This window comes from Tachyglossus aculeatus, chromosome 19 (genome assembly GCF_015852505.1).
Source record: "Tachyglossus aculeatus isolate mTacAcu1 chromosome 19, mTacAcu1.pri, whole genome shotgun sequence".
NCBI classification, from domain to species: Eukaryota; Metazoa; Chordata; class Mammalia; order Monotremata; family Tachyglossidae; genus Tachyglossus; species Tachyglossus aculeatus.
The window spans coordinates 36,086,054-36,113,160 of NC_052084.1; the positions used below are offsets into that span (position 1 = coordinate 36,086,054).

General features: G+C 45.2%; 1 protein-coding gene across 1 annotated transcript; it reads right to left on the reverse strand.

Annotated features, from left to right (window-relative positions):
- Positions 1–5: 5 nt before the first annotated feature.
- CCNC (cyclin C) lies at positions 6–22,810 on the reverse strand. The gene is made up of 12 exons (XM_038760820.1): positions 22,757–22,810; positions 10,927–11,033; positions 9,350–9,434; positions 9,088–9,157; positions 7,848–7,899; positions 6,762–6,817; positions 5,000–5,035; positions 4,297–4,388; positions 3,314–3,381; positions 2,796–2,875; positions 2,022–2,140; positions 6–1,486 (listed from the first exon to the last, which is right to left on the reverse strand). Exons 1-12 carry the CDS (start codon positions 22,786–22,788, stop codon positions 1,432–1,434), a joined length of 852 nt encoding a protein of 283 aa, XP_038616748.1. The 5' UTR covers positions 22,789–22,810; the 3' UTR covers positions 6–1,431.
- Between the last annotated feature and the right edge of the window lie 4,297 nt (positions 22,811–27,107).

A 27,107-nucleotide genomic window follows, 5' to 3' on the forward strand; every position in this document is an offset into this window, starting at 1 on the left:
AGAGCTGGAGAAGTTATTTTTATTGTTGACATTTTATCCCATTCAACATTTAACGCGATGATATTGTACACAACTGATTATTAAAAAAAAAAATGAAAATCTCAAGGAAAGTGGTGCATCAGTGGTACAATGACAATCCCAATTCCTTGGAGAATACGATCCATTTCTCTAGTCAATTCTGTAGGCAGCATTCTCATTCAAGAAAGACTCTCTCTGGAGCCCATTCCTTTGAGGGTTAGAGTTAAGAGTGGTTGTTGTGGGGCTGGTTGGAAACTGGACTGTGTCCCTGGCTCAAGAGATCGCTGATGAAAACTAGCCTAACTCGCACTAATAGTGACCGTAGGCAAACAGCATATACCCCTTGTACAAAAATCAATCTACAGTAAAAGATTCAAAATTAACCAATAAAAAAAATGGACAGATCCAGGCTATATATACTTTTACTTAAAAACTTGATTCAATTGTATATTATCACAAATAACTTACATACGGATTTCTAACACTGCAGGAAACTTTAACAAATGTCCCAGGACACTATAAATACTGCACTTTGCCGCTTGGCTGGGGAACATTTCTCTTGGTAAGAGATCAAACTGACTGATTAAAGTACATGGTATGTCTTTAAAGACTTGATTTTTTTTCCTGAAAATTTCAATGAAACCAGGGAAACCATACAAGATCATTTTAAAAGTGCGGTTTGCTATTTTAACATCTACTATGAAAATTCTAGAGTACTGAATATATTCATGTACCACCTTCCTACAGTGACTTAAAAAAAAAAAGTTGAACAAAAAGTTATCCTCCAGGTTAGTGTGGTTTAAAACCCCAATTTAAGAACAAGCTGTAGTTGGTTTTTTTTTTTTTTTCCTCTTTCCAAGCCCAAGCAAGGACAAACTAGACTCAATCCATACCACTGACGGACTGGTCGTGAAGTACAATCAGTCCTTCTAGAACGTGTGCTTTCACTGCGTGTTTTGGTCAAACGCCGGTGAGGAATTAGGGAATCTCCTTCCCACGGTGTGCGCCTGTCTGGATAGAACAGCGAGCCCCTGAGTACTCTACCGTATGAAACAAAGGACAACTCTACAGACTGTGACCTCTCGTGAACCAGAGGAACCCAATGCCTGCTTCCCAGAACGTCCTGTAACCGCGTGTGTAGCAGTACGGTTCCGGCCCTCTTCAGAAACTTAGTATTTTCTATTTAAAAAGGTCTTCATTTATTTGCGCCAGGGATCCAGTGGATGAAGAACACGAGAGAACAATTTCAAAGCGGGGCAGAAAGAAAAGCACCCCCTTTCTACCTGACCGAAGGGCTTCTCATCTGGTTTCCGACGGCCGTCGTTGAAGTGGGCCTACGGGCCATCTGTAGTCCAGAAACTATCCCCATGTTCTGAGCCAAGGTGGTCCCACAAGGCAATTCTTCGCAATGGCTTAGGACTGGCTGTAGCTAGAATTCTGGCTTCCATTTGGACCCTGTTCTCCTTCACTGTTTCACGAGAGGAAAACAGAGCGGACAACAATTTAAAACCAAGTCAAGTGAATTCTTGAGACAGCAAAATCCATTTCCCATTTTAGGAAAGGCCTACGGTTCACACCAATACGAAACACTTCTGATCCTGTTGGTAGCAAAACCATTCAAGATATTCCCCAGCTTAACTGAGTGGTTGGTTTCCACACCTCCCCAGCAAAGGAGGAAGAGGAAGGAAGCAAAAAATTAACATTTCTTCTCTCATTGCATCAATGAGTTTAACTGTAAATATCCCTGCCGTTCCAAAACCTTGACAGGTGATTAGGTTACAAATAAAGTATCCCACGCAACAGAGTGACATGTGTAAAGAAAAACATTTTAACAGTACTCTTGAATCTCAAACAGGGAGCTAAAATCTACCAAGCCAAATTTCTCATTAGACAATACAAGAAAAAATGTGAATCGACTGACTTACTCATGGTCCAGGAGGTACTTTATGATACTGTAAGTAGAGTAGATTATGACATGAAATCAGTAAAGGCGTAGCAAGTACCTGTTTGGAGGGGGTTTTGGTTTAGGCATCTTACTGAGAATAGTTGCCATTTCTTTCCTCTCATCAAAATTCTTCCACTGCTCATACAGCTTTAAGATAACCCTGATTATTTCCAAAATCTAAAAGAAAATATTCCAACATCAGATGCTGTAGAATTTATGAACTGTCATCGAGCACCAAAAGACAATAGCTACGACAGCTCCTGGAGAAGATTTCACTGTTCTTGACAAATCTCATACCCTCTGTCTTACATTTACTGTACTCCTCCTACGCATTTAAGACCGTGCACTGTACACAGCAGGTGCTTAACCAATACTATTTGCTTAAGGAAAACTCACATGTCGATATACTAGAATACTGAAATGATTTTAAAGCTTATCCAAAACCAATTGACAGGCCCGTACGTGTTCTGGAGCGGTTAAGGGTAATGATGTTACTGATAACTTCAAATTCTGAAAAACTTCTTTAGTCAGGCCCACCCACTATGATGGGTTTTTGCCCTCCTTTCTACTTCGACGAAGGCCACTAAGTAAAACCCTTTACCTAGAGTTCAGGATAAATGCTGGGGAACTACTGGTGACCAAGCCTCACGGGAAACTATCAATAAAAGTTCAAAATACCCCCTCCGAGCAAAACCCGGGTTACCCGAAGTTCCTTCTCCAGGCGTTTACCCAGTTACCACAGTTCAAGCTAAAACCGTCCTCACTCCAGAATCAAACCACTGCAATTTCAAGCTCCTGGTGTTGTGACAGCAACTGAAAGAAGAGAGTATACCTTTTCCATGTCAACAGAAAGTTCAGCGAACCACTGCCTTGCATCCTTTTGCTGGACAACACAAGCCACGTGGAGGCAGGCTACAAAGCAAAAAGACATTTCAACCCTTTAGAGTGCAAGATCGGAGTAAATTTTCTCTCTCAAAAAATAAAATGAGGTAGAATTGTTGTCCCCCAACCCCCCACCTTGAGTTTGACAGGTTAAAAACTAAAGGAAAACATTTTTCCAGCTGCAGGCAGTGAGAGGGAGACAGTTGGGATGTAGTTGTTTATATCTGATGTTCTAGTATTTGTGGAGATCAGTTAAATCACTTTATAAATTTTATATATTAAAAATTGGGAAAAGTAAAAAGAGATGATCTAATAAGCCAAATTTGCTCTATTATGACCAAGACAGGGAAACAAAAGTCTGAATAGATTGATGGGCATAGGAACCTGGGTCCCACCCAGCGCTCAGAACAGTGCTTGGCACATAGTAAGCGCTTAACAAATACCATCATTATTATCACTTACACTTACCTAAAGCTATCATGAAAGGCGGGTACAGCAAGCAAAGATCTGTTCGGTATGTGTCATTCACTATCCTCCTGCATAAACAGAAGTCACTGTTATTCCACAGAAGCCTTATGGCCTTGTGAAAAGAGCACAACTCTGGCAGAGACCTTGGGATCTAGTCCCATCTCTGCTGCTGGCCTGCTGAGTGACCTTGGGCAAGTCACTAAACCTCTCTGGGCCTCGGTAAAACGGGGATAATGCCATTCCTTAGCTGTTCTATGGACAAAAATGAGATTAAATAATGTGACAAGACCTTGGAAAATAAAATCACAATATAAAATTCAAGATATTGTTAGTAGAGGATATATGCTAAGCACACTGGGTGTTCAAAGAGGGCCATGTTTTCCAGGTCTTTCCACCCTCCTAATACGTTTCCTACTAACTTCATATACAGAAGGCAGTCACAGCTCTGAAAATGAAGCATTGAACACAGATAGTGTAAAATGAAAAATAAGAACCTGTTATCTTTTCAATATGGAAAATAATGTTTTTTAAATGTTCAAAATTCAAACAAGTGGAAAGCAAAGAGGGCAAGAAAGCTGGCAATGAAAAACACACCGTATTTCTAAATGTAAAAAAAGGTGGCAATGAAAAAACACAGCATATGTGTAAAGAAAGCCGGCAGTGAAAAACACAGCATATTTCTACACGTGCATTGCTCCGGGAGAGTGGAAGCATTCTGGTTCCTTAATCGTTTAACGTTCTGCTTCACGGGACTCATGTTTTTAACATACATGCTTATGACATGTTTAAGCCAACCTCTTCTATAGTCTTTTGTCTAGGTATTAAAGTTCCATACCATAATTGAAACATCTACCTTGGAGAAAAGAGAAAAACAAAACATAAGGGGACCTGGAGCAGGCAAAAACATTTGCACAGTCTCTTCATTTGGGGTTAACCTTCCTAGCTAAGACACTGCATTAAAAGTGACTTTTTACGCTACTTACCATGCAAGAGGAAGCAACATGTCTTCTTGGCCCATGTCCTGAACATACTGGAGTAAAGGTCTATAAGGATGGTAAACTATCAAGCAGCAATCCTGGAAACAATGTGAAAAATATACATGTACGGATAAAGACATATTTATACTACATGAAAAGACACTACCCACTTACTTGCCAAACATCCATGTAAAAACAAACTGGGAAGTTTCTGAAGTCATGCCTAGAATTCCTCAGTCCCTTTATGCCACCCCTAATCTCTGGAATATTCCCTCAGCACATCAGCTGGCCCTCTTTCGTTAAAGAAACTTAAACATCATGTTTGCAACTTACTGAAATCTCTTTAATCAACCACAGCTCCCAAGTCAAGGAAGAGAACTCCGCCAAAGCCCTAACCTAACCTTAAACGTACCTCCAAAATTGCAAATAGTTGAGAATGGCTTAAGATTCTGTTTGAATTTATTCTTAATCACCAGCTGAAGTACACAAGTTTTCTGGGGTGAGGGTTTGCAGAGCCCATTCCACACTAATCGGCTACGTTTTACACATTTTGGAGAGGTTGGGAATGAAGTTATTGATGAAATAACTTCACATCCTGAACCACTTCCTGACTTTTAAAGTCGAGACACCTTGAAATCTCGACTTCTCTGGCTTTGGTCATTTTAAAAGGTTTAAATCCCTTCTAACAAGAAAATAACATACTACCTACCATTAATTCTAGGAGATAGAATTCACATTCTAGTATCTGTTGAAAAGAAAGGTACTGATTATTAATAAAAGATGAGGTTTAACACCAGAAGGTTATAATTCAAAACACAGTTTTCCTTTCACACATAACGGATCCGACTTCAGCGTGACGGATCCGACTTCAGGCAGGTTTTAGCTGAATCACTCTGAAACACTACAAACAAAAGTTAAGAAACCAAAACACTTCATAAAAACTAAAGTTAAGCGACCAAAACACCAAGAAAAAACATACGGGAGAGTTGTTTGAGCAGGTTTTTGTCAACACAGTGGTGTACTGTTTCTAAATCATTAACCAACACAAGAGTACCATGTTTGAACTCTGTGGTTGGGCTCATTTCAACTGCCACCTCAATGTATGTTAAAGAAATAACTCCTGCTGGCCCCACTCACCTATCTAAAATCCTGGAAGGGCAAAAACACACTCTGGGGATCTGGGAAGAGACCACCACTCTTCCCCTTCACTCCTTTTCACTAGCAGCAGAACGAGAACTCTTTCTTCCAATCCCTGCGTGGAGGTGGCTTCCTCCGCCTCACCCACGACCATTTCGGGCCCCTTTTCGGGGAGTAATAGGGTGCGTGGGAATAGGGAAGGTGCTCATCTTGCTCATCAAGTATTTATTGAGCACCTACAGCGTACAGAGCACTGCATTAAGCACCTAAGTACAATGGAGTTAAGAGACGCGATACCAGGCCAAAAGGAGCCTACAATCCAGTTGCTGAGCACCTACTGTGTGTAGAGCATGACAGTCTAGCAGAGGGGAAGGAGCTAATTCCGCTGCCTTATAAGCAAGCAGGAAGAAACCATAGCCTGAAACAACATTCTTCCCCCCGGAGTGGATGGCCGGGGAGCAGGGTGGTTAAAAAACCCAATTCTTGGTATTAAAATACCTGATGATCCTTGTGAAAAGATGATGAATAAGCTACTCTTCTACTCAGCCTCAGCCTACTAGACGAATGCTTCCTTTTGGCTGGTTATGGTGGATCCGAGTCCAGATCAATGGCCTGTGACTAAATCCCATGCCCCCTCTTCAGAAGCCCAGGGAGAAAGGACAGTTTTAGAGTGTAAGCACCTTCAGGGCAGGGATCATGCTACTGTACTATTCCAAGCACTTGGTATTGTTTGCCATACACTATACTATTGAGTAGGTGCTGACTGATTCTATTGATTTACTTTTCTATGACAATTAGTAATCTCTTTAAGAGGCCCGGAAATTTTTTGCTGATTTTTTCCCCCCCTCACTGTTTTTCCCGTTACTGCTGATTCTTGATGCTTTTGAACTTATATCTGCCTTGTTGATATGTCCCAATCCCTGTAGGACTAACTCAATGTAACTAACCCAAAGTACTTCAGCATTCCCGAGAAAACGTTTCCTAAAGCCATTCTAGACCTGGAAATGGGTATATTTTGGGTCGAATTAAGGCTCCGAATGGAAGTCTGTCTTTCTAAGGCCTCAAGTGAAGCATTTAGAAAATAGTCAGGAGCTGAACGATTGCACAAGTCACCAGATATTAAATTAAAAGCGCATCTCCACTGCACTGTACAAATATTGGAGGAAATCTCTGGCCAGGAAATATGTCTATCTCTGTTACACTGTACTCTCCCAAGCACTTAGGACAGTGCTCCGCATACGGTAAGCGCTCAATAAATACAATTGATTGACTGATTCCCAACACCAATTGATTCAATCTATGTATTGCTTCGTCTTGTATTACTTTATACTTACATGGTTCATCCTGTAGGGGAATTCCTTGGGAAAGGCATATGAAAACCTAGTTTTTACTGTGAGAAAAACAGAAAAGGATCTAAATTGAGACAACAGTAAATCGACATCCGATTAGCTTTAGATCATTTTACATTCAGCTCTTTTCCCTTTACAGCCATGACTTCTGTAAGCTTGACGTAAGCAGTGATTGTGTCTGCCAACTCTCTTGCACTCTCCCAAGTGATTAACAGAGTGCTGTGCGCACAGTAAGTGTTCAATAAATACCACTGACTGATTCTATAAAATCAAGAGTTGGTAGATGTGATCCCCTCCCACAAGAAGCTTACGGTCTCTGAGGGAGGCAGACATTAAAACAGATTAGGGAAGGGGGAAAGAGCAGAGTAAAAGAATATTTCCATGAGCACTGTGGGGCTGGGGAGAGTAGCAAACTGCTTGAGGGGTACACAGCCAAGTTCATAGCTGACATAGAGGAGGGGGCCTGGAAGGGAAAATAAACGACTTAATGTGGTAAGGCCTCTTGGAGATGTGATTTTAGAAAAGCCATTACAATGCCCTTTCCATTGTCCACACTAATGGAGAGCCCTGGCCCGGATCATTTAAATGGTGGCCCACCCTCAAATCCATGGACACCCAGTCTATTTACCTCTCCCCAGAAATACTCCTCCTGATACCCACTTCTGCCTTTGGTAATAAAAAGGTGGATAAATAACTGCCAAGTCAGAGTACGCAGTTCTCAGGCAGCCATAATCTTTGGGGTTACTATTGGGCTGCTGGGGAAACTCAAGATGCTTTTTGCTGGCCACCGCGGCCAGAACAGCTAGGTAAGAGACGGGATCGGTGTGGATGGCAACTAGGAGTACTTGGGGAGAGAGGGTTGAGGTCCGGAAATGAGAAGGATGATTTTAGGGACCAATTCTATCAGCTGCCCGGGAGACGGCTAGAAAGGAATTGAAATGATGAGGGGGAGACATATGGACCAGATAATGCCTAACTAGATCAATCAGGAATTTACTGTGAGCTTCCTAGGTATATTTTTATGTGATATGATTCTAAAAACAGGGTAGAGAGAGCACTCGTTGTACTTACACACTGAAGTTGCAGCAGAAATCAGTCTTGTATTTGAGACCACTCCAAATTCCTGGGACAAAGAAAATATGGAATGAGAAAGGGCACTCCATGCCAGTCTGATCAGTGTGTGGTGATTTCAAAGGCTTATTCTGATTTAGAACACTTGCTCCTTTTTATGTTCCCATTCTTTTCTACTCTCACTGAAGTCGTAGGTGTTCAAAGCAAATTGTTCTTCTGTTTCTGATCTAGAGCTACGGCCCCTATCTAGAATAACTTCTCTTTGTAGGGAACCACTGAAAACATCCCCGCTTTTCTCCAAAGTATCAATTTGTCTGCAAACTGCAGCACCAACTTTCTCAAACAGCAAAATCAATATGTACTGAGGCTGAGACCCTGTAAAACACATAACTGTACTTGAACTGGAAAAACATGAAGGTTCTTAATAAATACTCTAGTAAATCCGTTGACACTGAAGACCCTTTGATAAGGATGTTTTACAATTAAATTGCATGTACACAAACACACACAAAAATCTCAAAGGGCCTAATTAGTACTTCTTTCAAAAGGGTAAACTAAGGTAGCTGTCTGAAGTTACAAAGTGATATATTAGCAGAGCTTGAAATAAAATCGAGGGATCGTGGCTTCATGAATCCCCTGCTCTAACTAGCTGGTGCTCGATACTAAATTGCCTGAATCTTTCAATGATAAAAAAAAGAACCTGGACCCAATTTAAGTCAGTGACCCACAGAATGAAGACTCAATATCCCACTGTCAATTCCCTTCAAACAGCCACCTCTTACTCCCTCCAAATGAGCAGTTTTAATTGCAACTTTCAATAGAGTAACAAGAAAGAGAATAAGGGAGATCTCTGAGATGCCCTACCATTTCAAGTAAAAATTGGCATTTACTTCCAAATATGTTCTAGAGCAAAACACATTTTACACACCACATCACAAATGACATTTAGCCAAATATGAATCAGATTTCTCAATTTCATGGCAAGTTGGAGGGTTGGGAGTTTTTCAAAATCTCCCATACTCCTTGGAGTTGAAAAGGCTTAAAATAAAACTGAAATTAGCTGGCAGGGAGTTCAGAAGAGTTATTAAAAACAGCCTCTCTAAGCCTTTCCTTTGCTACTAGAGAACTGTGAAGACCAATGAATTAAAAAGATTTAACAGGCTGAATTTCTGAATTAGCTTTATATATCTCTCCTCCTATTTCAGGTTCCTTTATAAAAGAAAATGATAATACTTCATACCTCTACTTTGGATGCCAAAAACACACACGTAGGAGCCATTAATACAGGATCTATGCTTTTCAGGGAATATCTGAAACATAACAGCCAAGTTTGGTGTACTTTAAGATGAAAATGCTAAAATAAAAACATTCACATTAAGGGTTTTCAACATTAAGTACTACCCGATCTAAAATAAATGGTACAGTTTACAATGACGGCTGGAAAAGCTACCAGAATCTACTCAAATGCTGAATTATCATTCTGTCAATAGAAGTAGTCCTACCTGGCGTAGAATCTCTTGAAGTAGACTGTAGCAGTGGCAATTACTTGTTGTCTTAGTTTCAGGTGTTCTCCTAATGCTTGGATAACTTTAAAAAAAAAAAGATTGAGGGGGATGAGATGAACAATTATTAGTGTGATCTGCTAATGATTCACATTTTCACCCCGTGGCATTCCTTGATTAAATCCCCGCCCTTCCAGTCTTGTCACTTCCTCGGTCTCTGCGGTAATCGTATCAACTTACCTGTTTTTTATTAATTCATCTCCTTTTGCTTGCTATTTATAACTGTCCTATATCGGTTGACAGATGCCTACTGAACTGTACATTCAATCGCAAGCTCTTGAGGGCAGGGGCCATAGCATTTACGTATCTATATTTCATCAATCATCATCGATCGTATTTATTGAGCGCTTACTGTGTGCAGAGCACTGTACTAGGCGCTTGGGGAGTACAAGTTGGCAACATTTGCTGCACTGTTCTGCCGACAGTAAGCACGCTATAATTTCAATGCTGACTGGTCACGGCACTGAGCATTAAAGAGGGCGTGATAAATGCCGTTACTGCTTTCAGAGCAATGGGTCCATCTATCTTCGGGCTCCCCCCATTAGAGTGTAAGCTCCAGGTGGGCAGGGATCATTTCACTTTGTTATGCTGTGCTTTCCAGGTGCCTAGTGCAGTCTGCTGCTCCATGCCATGCTATTACTACTATTCCGACATTGGCAACAGTATTGGAGAATCAGGATGGTGGTGTCTCTCCCTGACACCAGTCCACATGGTTAGAAATGTACCGCTAACATCCCTAACTGCCCCACTAGCCCCCCATTTTGAGCCATTTGCCCATCAATTTATCCAAGCCCCTCTTGAACCCTTGATTTTTTTCTGCCTGCACAATTTCCTGTGGCAATGGATTCCCAATGTAGACCACCAAGAGGTGGGGAAGTGTCCCTTTTTGGTTTTCATCCTCCCACCTTCAAGCTTCAGTGGGGCCCTTTGCCCTGGGGTTGTAACATTTGCTGAACAACAATTCTGGTCTCATTTTGTTAATTCCCTTATGATTTTGTTGACTTCACTCGTGTCCCCTCGCAGCCAGCATCTTTCCAGAGTGAGAAGTCTCGGTTCTCCTGGTCTTTCCTCGTAAGGAAACGTCTCCATCCCCCGGATCATCTAGGCTGCACTCCTATGTACCTTCGCTGGCTCTATTATGTGCTTCACAGTCTTTTAGACTGTGAGCCCACTGTTGGGTAGGGACTGTCTCTATATGTTGCCAACTTGTACTTCCCAAGCGCTTAGTACAGTGCTCAATAAATACGATTGATTGATTGATTGATTCCTAAGCCAGCACTGTTTACAGCAGCTCCAGTGCAAGCACACTACCATCCAGCCCTGATTAACTTGCATTTTCTACCCCAGCGCTTACTACAGTGTCTGGCATAAAATAAGTGCTTAACAAATACTATAGCAACAGGAAGTTTGAAGCGTTAGCCACCGTGAATATGACTGGAAATATTAAACACTGACCACTACAGGAAATACGAATTTAGGCATAAGAATTAGATCGGATGTATAAAACCGTATTTTACCATTTGTAAAAAATATTTGCAGTTTCCAATACTCTTCTTCTGAAAGAAACTTGAGGTCTTTTTGGCGTTCCTTCAACAGGTCTTGTTTATCCAAAATCCACTGTAAACTGGAAAAAGAAAAGACATTAAAATGCGTTACAGATAAACTAATCATAACATCGGGTTGGTAGGGTGAGACGCACCATCTTCATGGGCAAAAAGCAGCCCTGAAGAGTCAAAATCACCCAAACCAGAGGATTAGGAATTAATCAATCAATCGTATTTTTAGACTGTGAGCCCACTGTTGGGTAGGGACTGTCTGTATATGTTGCCAATTTGTACTTCCCAAGCGCTTAGTACAGTGCTCTGCACATAGTAAGTGCTCAATAAATACGATTGATGATGATGATGATGATTTACTGGGCGCTTAATCTGTGCCGAGCACCATACCAAGTGCATGGCAGGCACGTTCCCCGCCCACGGCAAGTTTACAGTCTAGAGGGATCAGAAGGCCCAGGCCCTAATCCCATCTAAACTACTTGTCTGCCGTGTCACTTCTCTGGGCCTCGGTTTCCGCATCTGTAAAGTGGGCAGAAGATACTGACTCTCCCTCCCTCTGAGACTGTGGGGCTGGGAGTGTGTCCAGTTTGATGACCAAGTATCATCCTCAGCGGCTGGCGGTGTCGGGCAGTCGGTCAGTCGTATTTATTGAGCGCTTACCGTGGGCAGAACACTGTACTAGGCGCTCCGGAAAGTGCAATATAACAATAAACAGACATATTTCCTGCCCACAACGAGCTTACGGTGCTTGGCACGGAGTAATTACTTAAAAATCACCAGGATCCCCTTCTCCCCCCTCGCCATGGTAAACTGGTGGTGGGGCTGGGGGAAGGGGGCCTGAGCTGACATCGGGGAAGTCAATCAGTCAATCCTATTTATTGAGCGCTTACTGTGGGCAGAGAACTGTACTAAACGCCCAGGAGAATACAATACAACAATAAACGGACCCATTCCCTGACCCCAGCGAGTATAAAGAGAGACAATCCCCGCCTACACCGGGCTCAGTCCACTGTTGGGTAGGGACTGTCTCTGTTGCCAAACTGTACTTTCCAAGCGCTTAGTCCAGTGCTCTGCACACAGTAAGTGCTCAAACGATACGATTTAATGAATGAATGAATGCTGCTGAACTTGAACTGTACTTTCCAAGCGTTTAGGACAGTGCTCTGCACACAATAGGCGCTCAATCAATACGATTGAATGAATGTTACTGAATGGCACTTTCCAAGCATTTAGGACAGTGCTCTGCACACAGTAAGCACTCAGTCAATACGATTGAATGAATGAATGACCGTTGCTGAATGGTACTTTCCAAGCGCTTAGTACAGTGCCCTGCACACAAGCGCTTTAGCAATATGATTAAATGAATGAATGTTGCCGAATGGTAATAATAATAATGAAGGCATTTATTAAGCGCTTACTACGTGCAAAGCGCTGTTCTAAGCGCTGGGGAGGTTACAAGGTGATCAGGTTGTCCCATGGCGGGGGCTCACAGTCAATCCCCATTTTCCAGATGCAGTAACTGAAGCACAGAGAAGTTAAGTGAGTTGCCCAGAGTCACACAGCTGACAATTGGCAGAGTCGGGATTTGAACCCATGACCACTGACTCCAAAGCCTGTGCTCTTTCCACTGAGCCACGCTGGAACTTTCCAAGCGCTTAGATCAGTCCTCTGCACACAATAAGCATGCCATCAAAACAACTGAATGAATACGACTCAATGAATGAATGAATAAATGTTGCTGAATGGTACTTCCCAAGCGCTTAGGACAGCGCTCTGCACACAGTAAGCGTTCAAGCAATACGACTGAATGAATGAATAACTGTTGCTGAATGGTACTTTCCAAGCGCTCAGTACAGTGCTGTGCACACAGTAAGCGCTAAATCAATACGATTGAATGAATGAATGTGGCTGAATGGTACTTTCCAAGCGCTTAGTACAGTGCTGTGCACACAGTGAGCCCTCCATCAAAACGACTGAATGAATACGGTTGACTGAATGAATGACGGTTGCTGCACGGTCCTTCCCAGGCGCTCAGGACGGTGCTGTGCACACAGTAAGCGCTCCATCAAAACGACTGAATGAATACGGTTGAATGAATGAATGAATGTTGCTGCACGGTACTTCCCAAGCGCTTAGGACGGTGCTGTGCACACAGTAAGCGCTCCATCAAACGACTGAATGAATACGATTGAATGAATGAATGAATGAATGACCGTTGCTGCACGGTCCTTCCCAAGCGCTTAGGACGGTGCTGTGCACACAGTAAGCGCTCAATCAATACGACTGAATGAATGAATGACTGTTGCTGAATGGTCCTTCCCAAGTGCTCAGTACGGTGCTGTGCACACAGTAAGCGCTCAATCAATACGATTGAATGAATGACTGTTGCTGAATGGTACTTTCCAAGCGCTCAGTCCAGTGCTCTGCACACAGTAAACCTCCATCAATACGACTGAATGAATGAATGAATGACTGCTGCTGAATGGTCCTTTCCAAGCGCTCAGTCCAGTGCTGTGCACACAGTAGGCGCTCCATCAATACAACTGAATGAATACGATCGACTGAATGAATGAATGAATGACGGTTGCTGCACGGTCCTCCCCAAGCGCTTAGGGCGGTGCTGTGCACACAGTAAGCGCTCCATCAAAACGACTGAATGAATACGATTGAATGAATGAATGAATGACGGTTGCCGCACGGTCCTTCCCAAGCGCTCAGTCCAGTGCTGTGCACACAGTAAGCGCTCCATCAAAACGACTGAATGAATGAATGACTGACTGACTGCTGCTGAATGGTCCTTCCCAAGCGCTCAGGGCGGTGCTGTGCACACAGTAAGCTCTCCATCAAAATGACTGAACGAATACGATCGACTGAATGAATGAATGACTGTTGTTGCACGGTACTTCCCAAGTACGATCGACTGAATGAATGAATGAATGCTGCTGAACGGCCTTCCCAAGCGCTCAGTCTAGTGCTGTGCACACAGTGAGCGCTCCATCAAAACGACTGAATACGATTGACTGAATAAATGAATGAATGACTGTTGTTGCACGGTCCGTCCCAAGCGCTCAGGACGGTGCTGTGCACACAGTGGGCGCTCCATCAAAACGACTGAATGAATACGACCGAATGAATGAATGAATGAATGACGGTCGCCGCATGGTCCTTCCCAAGCGCTCAGGGCGGTGCTGTGCACACAGTAAGCGCTCCATCAAAACGACTGAATGAATACGACCGATTGAATGAGTGAATGACGGTCGCCGCCCGGTCCTTCCCAAGCGCTCAGTCCAGTGCTGTGCACACAGTAGGCGCTCCATCAAAACGACTGAATGAATGAATGACCGACTGACTGACTGCTGCTGAATGGTCCTTCCCAAGCACTCAGTCCGGTGCTGTGCACACAGTAAGCGCTCCATCAATACGATTGAATGAATGAATGAATGAATGACGGTTGCTGCACGGTCCTTCCCAAGCGCTCAGTACGGTGCTCCGCACACAGTAAGCGCTCCATCAAAATGACTAACTGACTGACTGGTCGTACCGCAGCGCTCAGTCCAGTGCTGTGCACACAGTGAGCGCTCCATCAAAACGACTGAATGAATACGACCGAATGAATGAATGAATGACTGCTGCTGAATGGTCCTTTCCAAGCGCTCAGTCCAGTGCTCTGCACACAGTGAGCGCTCCATCAATACGACTGAATGAATGACTGACTGACTGCTGCTGAATGGTCCTTCCGAAGCGCTCAGTCCAGTGCTGTGCACACAGTAAGCGCTCCATCAATACGACTGAATGAATGAATGAATGACTGCTGAATGATACTTCCCAAGCGCTCAGTCCAGTGCTCCGCACACAGTAAGCGCTCCATCAAAACGACTGAATGAATGACTGACTGACTGCTGCTGAATGGTCCTTTCCAAGCGCTCAGTCCAGTGCTGTGCACACAGTAAGCACTCCATCAATACGACTGAATGAATGAATGAATGACTGCTGAATAATACTTCCCAAGCGCTCAGTCCAGTGCTGTGCACACAGTAAGCGCTCCATCAAAACGACTGAATGAATGAATGACTGCTGCTGAATGGTCCTTTCCAAGCGCTCAGTCCAGTGCTCTGCACACAGTGAGCGCTCCATCAATACGACTGAGTGAATGACTGACTGACTGCTGAATAATACTTTCCAAGCGCTCAGTCCAGTGCTGTGCACACAGTAAGCGCTCCATCAATACAACTGAATAAATGAATGAATGAATGACTGCTGAATAATACTTCTCAAGCGCTCAGTCCAGTGCTCCGCACACAATAAGCGCTCCATCAATACGACTGAATGAATGAATGACGGTTGCTGAATGGTCCTTCCCAAGCACTCAGTACGGTGCTGTGCACACAGTAAGTGCTCCATCAATACGATTGAATGAATGAATGACGGTTGCTGCAGGGTACTTCCCAAGCGCTTAGGGCGGTGCTGTGCAGTGAGCGCTCCATCAAAACGACTGAATGAATACGGTTGAATGAATGAATGAATGACGGTTGCCGCACGGTCCTTCCCAAGCGCTCAGTCCAGTGCTGTGCACACAGTGAGCGCTCCATCAAAACGACGGAATGAATGAATGACCGACTGACTGCTGCTGAATGGTCCTTCCGAAGCGCTCAGTCCAGTGCTGTGCACACAGTGAGCGCTCCATCAAAACGACTGAATGAATACGATTGAATGAATGAATGAATGACGGTTGCCGCACGGTCCTTCCCAAGCGCTCAGTCCAGTGCTGTGCACACAGTGACTGCTCCATCAAAACGACTGAATGAATACCATCGAATGAATGAATGAATGACGGTTGCCGCACGGTCCTTCCCAAGCGCTCAGTCCAGTGCTGTGCACACAGTGAGCGCTCCATCAAAATGACTGAATGAATACGGTTGAATGAATGAATGAATGAATGAATGACGGTTGCCGCACGGTCCTTCCCAAGCGCTCAGGACGGTGCTCCGCATACAGTAAGCGCTCCATCAATACGACTGAATGAATGAATGAATGACTGCTGCTGAATGGTCCTTTCCAAGCGCTCAGTCCAGTGCTGTGCACACAGTGAGCGCTCCATCAATACAATTGAATGAATGAATGACTGTTGCTGAATGGTCCTTTCCAAGCGCTCAGTCCAGTGCTCAGTAAGCGCTCCATCAATACGACTGAATGAATGAATGACTGCCTGCTGAATAATACTTCCCAAGTGCTCAGTCCAGTGCTGTGCACACAGTGAGCGCTCCATCAATACGACTGAATGAATGAATGACTATTGCTGAATGATACTTTCCAAGCGCTCAGTACAGTGCTGTGCACACAGTAAGCGCTCCATCAATACGACTGAATAAATGAATGACTGACTGACTGCTAAATAATGCTTCCCAAGCGCTCAGTCCAGTGCTCCGCACACAGTGAGCGCTCCATCAAAACGACTGAATGAATGAATGACTGACCGCTGCTGAATGGTCCTTTCCAAGCGCTCAGTCCAGTGCTCTGCACACAGTGAGCGCTCCATCAATACGACTGAATGAATGAATGAATGACTATTGCTGAATGATACTTCCCAAGCGCTCAGTACGGTGCTGTGCACACAGTAAGCGCTCCATCAATACGACTGAATGAATGAATGACTGACTGCTGAATAATACTTCCCAAGCGCTCAGTCCAGTGCTCCGCACACAATAAGCGCTCCATCAATTCGACTGAATGAATGAATGACGGTTGCTGAATAATACTTTCCAAGCGCTCAGTACAGTGCTATGCACACAGTAAGCGCTCCATTAATATGACTGAATGAATGAATGATGGTTGCTGCAGGGTACTTCCCAAGCGCTTAGGGTGATGCTGTGCAGTGAGCGCTCCATCAAAACGACTGAATGAATACGGCTGAACGAATGAATGACGGTTGCTGCACGGTCCTTCCGAAGCGCTCAGTCCAGTGCTGTGCACACAGTGAGCGCTCCCATCAAAACGACGGAATGAATGAATGACCGACTGACTGCTGCTGAATGGTCCTTCCGAAGCGCTCAGTCCAGTGCTGTGCACACAGTAAGCGCTCCATCAACACGATTGAATGAATGAATAAATGAATGACGGTTGCCGCAGGGTCCTTCCAAAGCGCTCAGTCCAGTGCTGTGCACACAGTGAGCGCTCCATCAAAACGACTGAATGAATACGACCGAATGAATGAATGAATGACGGTTGCCGCACGGTCCTTCTCAAGCGCTCAGTCCAGTGCTGTGCACACAGAGAGCGCTCCATCAAAACGACTGAATGAATACGGTCGAATGAATGAATGAATGAATACGACTGAATGAATGAATGAATGACGGTTACCGCACGGTCCTTCCCAAGCGCTCAGGACGGTGCTCCGCACACAGTGAGCGCTCCATCAAAACAACTGAATGAATACGGTTGAATGAATGAATAAATACGGTCGAATGAATGAATGAATGACGGTTGCTGCACGGTCCTTCCCAAGCGCTCAGGACGGTGCTGTGCACACAGTGAGCGCTCCATCAAAACGACTGAATGAATACGGTTGAATGAATGAATGAATACGACCGAATGAATGAATGAATGACGGTTGCTGCACGGTCCTTTCCAAGCGCTCAGTCCGGTGCTGTGCACACAGTAAGCGCTCCATCAAAACGACTGAATGAATACGACCGACTGACTGAATGAATGAATGAACGCTGTTGGACGGTCCTTCCCAAGTACGATCGACTGAATGAATGAATGAATGAATGAATACTGCTGCACGGTCCTTCCGAAGCGCTCAGTCCAGCGCTGTGCACACACTGAGCGCTCCATCAAAACAACTGAATGAATACGATCGACTGAATGAATAAATGAATGACTGTTGTTGCACGGTCCTTCCCAAGTACGATCGACTGAATGAATGAATGAATGAATGAATGCTGCTGAATGGTCCTTTCCAAGCGCTCAGTCCAGTGCTCCGCACACAGTAAGCGCTCCATCAAAACGACTGAATGAATACGATCGACTGAATGAATGAATGAATGAATGCTGTGGCACGGTCCTTCCCAAGCGCTCAGTCCAGTGCTGTGCACACAGTAAGCGCCCCATCAAAACGACTGAATGAATACCATCGACTGAATGAATGAATGAATGAACGCTGTGGCACGGTATTTCCCAAGTACGATCGACTGAATGAATGAATGAATGAAAACTGCTGCACGGTCCTTCCGAAGCGCTCAGTCCAGTGCTGTGCACACAGTGAGCGCTCCATCAGAACGACTGAATGAATACGGTCGACTGAATGAATGAATGAACGCTGTTACACGGTCCTTCCCAAGTACGATCGGCTGAATGAATGAATGAATGACTGCTGCTGACTGGTCCTTCCCAAGCGCTCAGTCCAGCGCTGTGCACACACTGAGCGCTCCATCAAAACGACTGAATGAATACGATCGACTGAATGAATGAATGAATGACTGTTGTTGCACGGTCCTTCCCAAGTACGATCGACTGAATGAATGAATGAATGACTGCTGCTGCACGGTCCTCCCCAAGCGCTCAGTCCAGTGCTGTGCACACAGTAAGCGCTCCATCAAAACGACTGAATGAATACGATCGACTGAATGAATGAATGAATGAACGCTGTGGCACGGTCCTTCCGAAGCGCTCAGTCCAGTGCTGTGCACACAGTAAGCGCCCCATCAAAACGACTGAATGAATACGATCGACTGAATGAATGAATGAATGAACGCTGTGGCACGGTCCTTCCCAAGTACGATCGACTGAATGAATGAATGAATGAATGAATGAATACTGCCGCCCGGCCCTTCCCAAGCGCTCAGGACGGTGCTGTGCACACAGTGAGCGCTCCAGCAAAACGACTGAATGAATACGGTCGACTGACTGACTGAATGAATGAACGCTGTTACACGGTCCTTCCCAAGTACGATCGGCTGAATGAATGAATGAATGACGGCTGCTGCACGGTCCTTCCGAAGCGCTCAGTCCAGCGCTGTGCACACAGTGGGCGCTCCATCAGAACGACTGAATGAGTACGATTGACTGAATGAATGAATGAATGAACGCTGTTGCATGGTCCTTCCCAAGTACGATTGACTGAATGAATGAATGAATGAATACTGCTGCACGGTCCTTCCGAAGCGCTCAGTCCGGTGCTGTGCACACAGTAGGCGCTCCATCAAAACGACTGAATGAATACGGTCGACTGAATGAATGAATGAATGACTTGTTGCACGGTCCTTCCCAAGTGCGATTGACTGAATGAATGAATGAATGACTGCTGCTGACTGGTCCTTCCGAAGCGCTCAGTCCAGTGCTGTGCACACAGTAAGCGCCCCATCAGAACGACTGAATGAATACGATCGACTGAATGAATGAATGAATGACTTGTTGCACGGTCCTTCCCAAGTGCGATTGACTGAATGAATGAATGAATGACTGCTGCTGACTGGTCCTTCCGAAGCGCTCAGTCCAGTGCTGTGCACACAGTGAGCGCCCCATCAGAACGACTGAATGAATACGATCGACTGAATGAATGAATGAATGACTTGTTGCACGGTCCTTCCCAAGTGCGATTGACTGAATGAATGAATGAATGACTGCTGCTGACTGGTCCTTCCGAAGCGCTCAGTCCAGTGCTGTGCACACAGTGAGCGCTCCATCAAAATGACTTAATGAATGAATGAATGACTGCTGCTGACTGGTCCTTCCCAAGCGCTCAGGTCAGTGCTGTGCACACAGTAAGCGCTCCATCAATACGATTGAATGAATGAATGAACGACGGTTGCCGCAGCGTCCTTCCGAAGCGCTCAGTCCAGTGCTGTGCACACAGTGAGCGCTCCATCAAAACGACTGAATGAATACGACCGAATGACTGAATGAATGATGGTTGCCGCACGGTCCTTCCCAAGCGCTCAGTCCAGTGCTGTGCACACAGAGAGCGCTCCATCGAAACGACTGAATGAATACGGTCGAATGAATGAATGAATGAATACGACTGAATGAATGAATGAATGACGGTTGCCGCACGGTCCTTCCCAAGCGCTCAGGACGGTGCTGTGCACACAGTGAGCGCTCCAGCAAAACGACTGAATGAATACGGTTGAATGAATGAATGAATACGGTCGAATGAATGAATGAATGACGGTTGCTGCACGGTACTTCCCAAGCGCTTAGGGCGGTGCTGTGCACACAATAAGCGCTCCATCAAAACGACTGAATGAATATGATCGACTGAATGAATGAATGAATGAACGCTGTTGCACAGTCCTTCCCAAGTACGATCGACTGAATGAATGAATGGATGAATGAATGAATACTGCTGCACGGTCCTTCCCAAGCGCTCAGTCCAGTGCTGTGCACACAGTGAGCGCTCCATCAAAACGACTGAATGAATGAATGACTGTTGTTGCACGGTCCTTCCCAAGCGCTCAGTCCAGTGCTGTGCACACAGTGAGCGCTCCATCAAAACGACTGAATGAATACGGTTGAATGAATGAATACGGTCGAATGAATGAATGAATGACGGTGGCCGCACGGTCCTTCCCAAGCGCTCAGGGCGGTGCTCCGCACACAGTGAGCGCTCCATCAAAACTACTGAATGAATACGGTTGAATGAATGAATGAATGAATACGGTCGAATGAATGAATGAATGACGGTTGCTGCACGGTACTTCCCAAGCGCTTAGGGCGGTGCTGTGCACACAATAAGCGCTCCATCAAAACGACTGAATGAATACGATCGACTGAATGAATGAATGAACGCTGTTGCACAGTCCTTCCCAAGTACGATCGACTGAATGAATGAATGGATGAATGAATGAATACTGCTGCACGGTCCTTCCCAAGCGCTCAGTCCAGTGCTGTGCACACAGTGAGCGCTCCATCAAAACGACTGAATGAATGAATGACTGTTGTTGCACGGTCCTTCCCAAGCGCTCAGTCCAGTGCTGTGCACACAGTGAGCGCTCCATCAAAACGACTGAATGAATACGGTTGAATGAATGAATACGGTCGAATGAATGAATGAATGACGGTGGCCGCACGGTCCTTCCCAAGCGCTCAGGGCGGTGCTCTGCACACAGTAAGCGCTCCATCAAAACGACTGAATGAATACGGTCGAATGAATGAATGAATGAATACGACTGAATGAATGAATGAATGACGGTTGCCGCACGGTCCTTCCCAAGCGCTCAGGACGGTGCTGTGCACACAGTGAGCGCTCCAGCAAAACGACTGAATGAATACGGTTGAATGAATGAATGAATACGGTCGAATGAATGAATGAATGACGGTTGCTGCACGGTCCTTCCCAAGCGCTCAGTCCAGTGCTGTGCAAACAGTAAGCGCTCCAGCAAAACGACTGAATGAATACGATCGACTGAATGAATGAATGAATGACTTGTTGCACGGTCCTTCCCAAGTACGATCGACTGAATGAATGAATGAATGAATGAATGCTGCTGAATGGTCCTTTCCAAGCGCTCAGTCCAGTGCTCCGCACACAGTGAGCGCTCCATCAAAACGACTGAATGAATACGATCGAATGAATGAATGAATGAATGAACCCTGTGGCACGGTCCTTTCCAAGCGCTCAGTCCAGTGCTGTGCACACAGTAAGCGCCCCATCAAAACGACTGAATGAATACCATCGACTGAATGAATGAATGAACGCTGTGGCACGGTATTTCCCAAGTACGATCGACTGAATGAATGAATGAATGAATGAAAACTGCTGCATGGTCCTTCCGAAGCACTCAGTCCAGTGCTGTGCACACAGTGAGCGCTCCATCAGAACGACTGAATGAATACGATCGACTGAATGAATGAATGAATGAATGACTGTTGTTGCACGGTCCTTCCCAAGTACGATTGACTGAATGAATGAATGAACGCTGTTGCACGGTACTTCCCAAGTACGATCGACTGAATGAATGAATGAATGCTGCTGCACGGTCCTTCCGAAGCGCTCAGTCCAGTGCTGTGCACACAGTGAGCGCTCCAGCAGAACGACTGAATGAATACGATCAACTGAATGAATGAATGAACGCTGTGGCACAGTCCTTCCCAAGTACGATCGACTGAATGAATGAATGAATGAATGAATACTGCTGCACGGTCCTTCCCAAGCGCTCAGTCCAGTGCTGTGCACACAGTGAGCGCTCCATCAATATGAATGAATGAATGAATGAATACTGCTGCACGGTCCTTCCCAAGCGCTCAGTCCAGTGCTGTGCACACAGTGAGCGCTCCATCAAAACGACTGAATGAATACGGTTGAATGAATGAATATGGTTGAATGAATGAATGAATGACGGTTGCCGCACGGTCCTTCCCAAGCGCTCAGGGCGGGGCTCCGCACGCAGTGAGCGCTCCACCAAAACGACTGAATGAATGAATGACTGAATGAATGAATGAATACGATCGAATGAATGAATGAATGGCGGTGGCCGCACGGTCCTTCCCAAGCGCTCAGGGCGGTGCTCCGCACGCAGTGAGCGCTCCACCAAAACGACTGAATGAATGAATGACTGAATGAATGAATGAATACGATCGAATGAATGAATGAATGAATGGCGGTGGCCGCACGGTCCTTCCCAAGCGCTCAGGGCGGGGCTCCGCGCGCAGTGAGCGCTCCGCCAAAACGACTGAATGAATGAATGACTGACTGACTGAATGAATGAATGAATGACTGGTCGTTCCGCAGCGCTCCGCCCAGCGCCGCGCACGTAGTAAGCGCCCCTCCGTTACGGGCCGTGGCCGGACTCACTAGTGGGAGCTCTGCCAGAAGTTCCCCGCCATGAAGCGCCGCCGTCTTCCCGGCCGGACCGGAAGTCGCCGGCCGGAAGTCGCCGCCCCCCTCCGCTCGCCGACCGGAAACGCGCCCCCACCACCGTCCGTTCCGCCGCGCGCGCGCGCTAAGGTTCCGGGCGGGCGGACGGAGACGGCGGGACACCCGCGGGGCCTTGCTTCAACCGTCCGTTCCCTCAGGCGTAGCCATTCCTTCAGTAATCAATCGTACTCATTCATCAATCAATCAATCAATCAATCGAATTTATTGAGCGCTTACTATGTGCAGAGCACCGCACTAAGCGCTTGGGGAGTACAAATTGGCAACACATAGAGACAGTCCCGGCCCAACAGTGGGCTCACGGTCTAAAAGGGGGAGACGGAGAACAGAACCAAACATACCAACAAAATAAAATAAATAGGATAGATAGGTACAAGCAAAATAAATAAATAAATAGAGTAATAAATACGTACAGATCAATCAATCAATCAATCGTATTTATTGAGCGCTTACTGTGTGCAGAGCACTGGACTAAGCGCTTGGGAAGGACAAATTGGCAACGCATAGAGACAGTCCCTGCCCAACAGTGGGCTCACGGTCTAAAAGGGGGAGACAGAGAACCAAACCAAACATAATAACAAAATAAAATAAATAAATAAATAAATAGAGTGATAAATATGTACAACCATATATCCATATATACAGGTGCTGTGGGGAAGGGAAGGAGGTAAGATGGGAGGGATGGAGAGGGGGACGAGGGGGAGAGGAAGGAAGGGGCTCAGTCTGGGAAGGCCTCCTGGAGGAGGTGAGCTCTCAGCGGGGCCTTCATCAATCGTATTTATTGAGCGCTTACTGTGCGCAGAGCGCTGTGCTAAGCGCCTTGGGAAGTCCAAGTTGGCAACATAGACGGTCCCTACCCAACAGTGGGCTCGCAGTCTAAAAGGGGGAGACGGAGAACAAGACCAAACATACTAACAAAATAAAATGAATAGAATAGATAGGTACAGGCAAAATAAATAAATAAATAGAGTAATAAATATGTACAAACATATATACGTATATACAGGTGCTGTGGGGAAGGGAAGGAGGGAAGATGAGGGGGAGAGGAAGGAAGGGTCTCGGTCTGGGAAGGCCTCCTGGAGGAGGTGAGCTCTCCCTTGAAGGGAGGAAGAGAGCTAGCTTGGCGGATGGGCAGAGGGAGGGCTTTTTCTATCCTTCATTCAACCGCTCATTCCCTCAGTCGTAGCCATTCATTCGATAATCGTTCAATCAATCGTAGTCATTCATTCATTCCATCGTATCCATCCACTCAGCGTGGCTCGGTGGAAAGAGCCCGGGCCTTGGAGGCCGTGAGCCCACTGTTGGGTAGGGACCGTCCCTAGAGGTTGCCAACTTGGACTTCCCAAGCGCTTAGTCCAGCGCTCTGCACACAGTACGCGCTCGATCAATACGATTGATTGATTTGGAGTCAGAGGTCGTGGGTTCAAACCCCGGCTCTGCCAATTGTCAGCCGCGTGACTCTGGGCAAGTCGCTTCACTTCTCTGGGCCTCAGTTCCCTCATCTGGAAAATGGGGATGAAGAGTGTGAGCCCCCCGTGGGACAACCTGATCACCTTGTAACCTCCCCAGCGCTTAGAACGGTGCTTTGCACATAGTAAGCACTTAATAAATGCCGTCATCGTCATTCCATTGTATTTATTGAGCGCTTACCGTGTGCAGAGCACTGGACTGAGCGCTTGGGAAGTCCAAATTGGCAACGTCTGGAGACGGTCCCTACCCAATCAATCAATCAATCATATTTACTGAGCGCTTACCGGGTGCAGAGCACTGGACTGAGCGCTTGGGAAGTCCAAGTGGGCAACATCTAGAGACGGTCCCTACCCAATCAATCAATCCTATTTATTGAGCACTTACCGTGTGCAGAGCACTGGACTGAGCGCTTGGGAAGTCCAAATTGGCAACGTCTGGAGACAGTCCCTACCCAATCAATCAATCAATCAATCAATCGTATTTAGTGAGCACTTACCGCATGTAGAGCACTGGACTGAGCGCTTGGGAAGTCCAAGTGGGCAACGTCTAGAGACGGTCCCTACCCAACGGCGGGCTCACAGTCTAGAAGGGGGAGACAGAGAACAAAACAAATTAACAAAATAAAACAAATGAATAAATATGTACAAATAAAATAGAGTAATAAATAAATAAATAAATTCATGCATTCAATCGTATTCATTCATTCTTCATGGGTTCAAATCCCAGCTCCGCCAATTGTCAGCTGTGTGACTTTGGGAAAGTCACTTCACTTCTCTGTGCCTCAGTTACCTCATCTGTAAAATGGGGATTAAGACTGTGAGCCCCCCGTGGGCCAACCTGCTCACCTTGTAACCTCCCCAGCGCTTAGAACAGTGCTTTGCACATAGTAAGCGCTTAATAAATGCCATTATTATTATTATTCACTCACATTTATTCATTCATTCATTCAATCGTATTAATTCATTTATTCAATCGTATTTATTCATTTATTCAATCGTATTCATTCATTCATTCAATCGTATGCATGCATTCATTCAGTCGTATTCATTCAATCACATTTATTCATTCATTCAATCGTATTCATTCATTCATGCAATCATATTAATTCATTCAATCGTATGCATTCATTCAATCGTATGCATTCAATCACATTTATTCATTCATTCAATCGTATTAATTCATTTATTCAATCATACTTATTTATTCATTCATTCAATCAATCATATTTATTAATTCATTCATTCGATCGTATTTATTTATTCATTCAATCAATCATATTTATTAATTTATTCATTCATTCAATCATATTCATTCATTCAATCGTATTTATTTATTCATTCAATCAACCATAGTTATTAATTATTTATTCATTCATTCAATCACATTTATTAATTTATTCATTCAATCAATCATATTCATTCCTTCAATCGTGTTTATTCATCCATTCAATCAATCGTATTCATTCATTCAATCGTATTTATTGAGCGCTTAATGTGTGCAGAGCGCTGGACTAAACACTTGGAAAATGCAATTCATTCATTCATTCAACCGTATTTATTGAGTGCTTACTGTGTGCAGAACACTGGACTAAGCGCTTGGAAAGTACAAATCAGCAACATAGAGAGACAGTCCCTACCCAACAACGGGCTCACAGGCTAGAAGGGGGAGACAGGCAACAAAACAAGTAGACAGGTGTCAATACCATCAGAATAAATAAAATTATAGCTATATACACATCATTAATAAAATAGAATCATAAATATGCACAAATGAAGTAGAGTAATAAATAAGTAGAAAAAATTATTACTATTTATTCATTCATCCAATCATATTCATTCATTCATGCCACTTGCCTGCATGATGGAGGCCCCTGCATCCAGGGTGGGGAAGGAGGAAGGCCCCGGACAGAACTGTTCACGTCTCTGTGCTGGGCACAGAATGACTCCGGTTGGGACGACAAAGGAAGAAACTTGGCAAACAAGCATGGACTCTTTCTGCTGCTGATCTCCAAGTCATTTCCATGATGTACTGTACGTCTTTGCTGGCTGTTAGACAGGGCAGAAGGAAGGAAGACATTGAAGAGGACATTAGAGCAGTCAATCAATTGTATTTATTGAGCACTGTGCTAAGCGCTTGGGAGAGTACAATATAACTATAGAACAGACACATTCCCTGTCCACAATGAGCTTACTCCCTAGAGAGAGAGAGAAGGGAGCATAACCTTGGAGAAGAAAGAAGGAAGCAGCCCTTGGAGAGAAAAGAAGGGAGCAGGCCGTTGAAGCGAGCAGGAGGAAACGGGATATTGGAGAGGGAAGAGGGGAGAAAGACATTGAAGAAGGAAACAGGACGTTGGAAAGAACAGAAGGGAGCGGGACACTGGAGGGGGAAGAAGGAAGCAGGACGTTGGAGGGGGAAAAGAGAAACAGGGCATTGGAGGGGGAGAAGGAAGAAGAAAATTGAGAGGGACGCAGGACATTGGAGAGAAAAGGAGGGAGCAGGATGTTGATGAGAATAGAAGGAAGCAGGACATTGGAGAGAGAAGAAGGAAGCAGAACTTTGGAGGGGGAAGAAGGAAGCAAGACGTTGGAGAGAGCAGAGGAAGCAGAGCATTGGAGGGAGCAGAGGGAAACAGGACTTTGGAGGGGGAAGAAGAAAGATAGATGTTGGAGAGAGCAGAGGAAGCAGAGCATTGGAGAGAGCAGAAGGAAGCAGGACATTAGAGAGGGAGGAGGGAAGGAAGAGGTAATCGGGACATTGGAGAGGGAAGAAGGAAGAAGAAGAATATTGAGGGGAAGAGGGA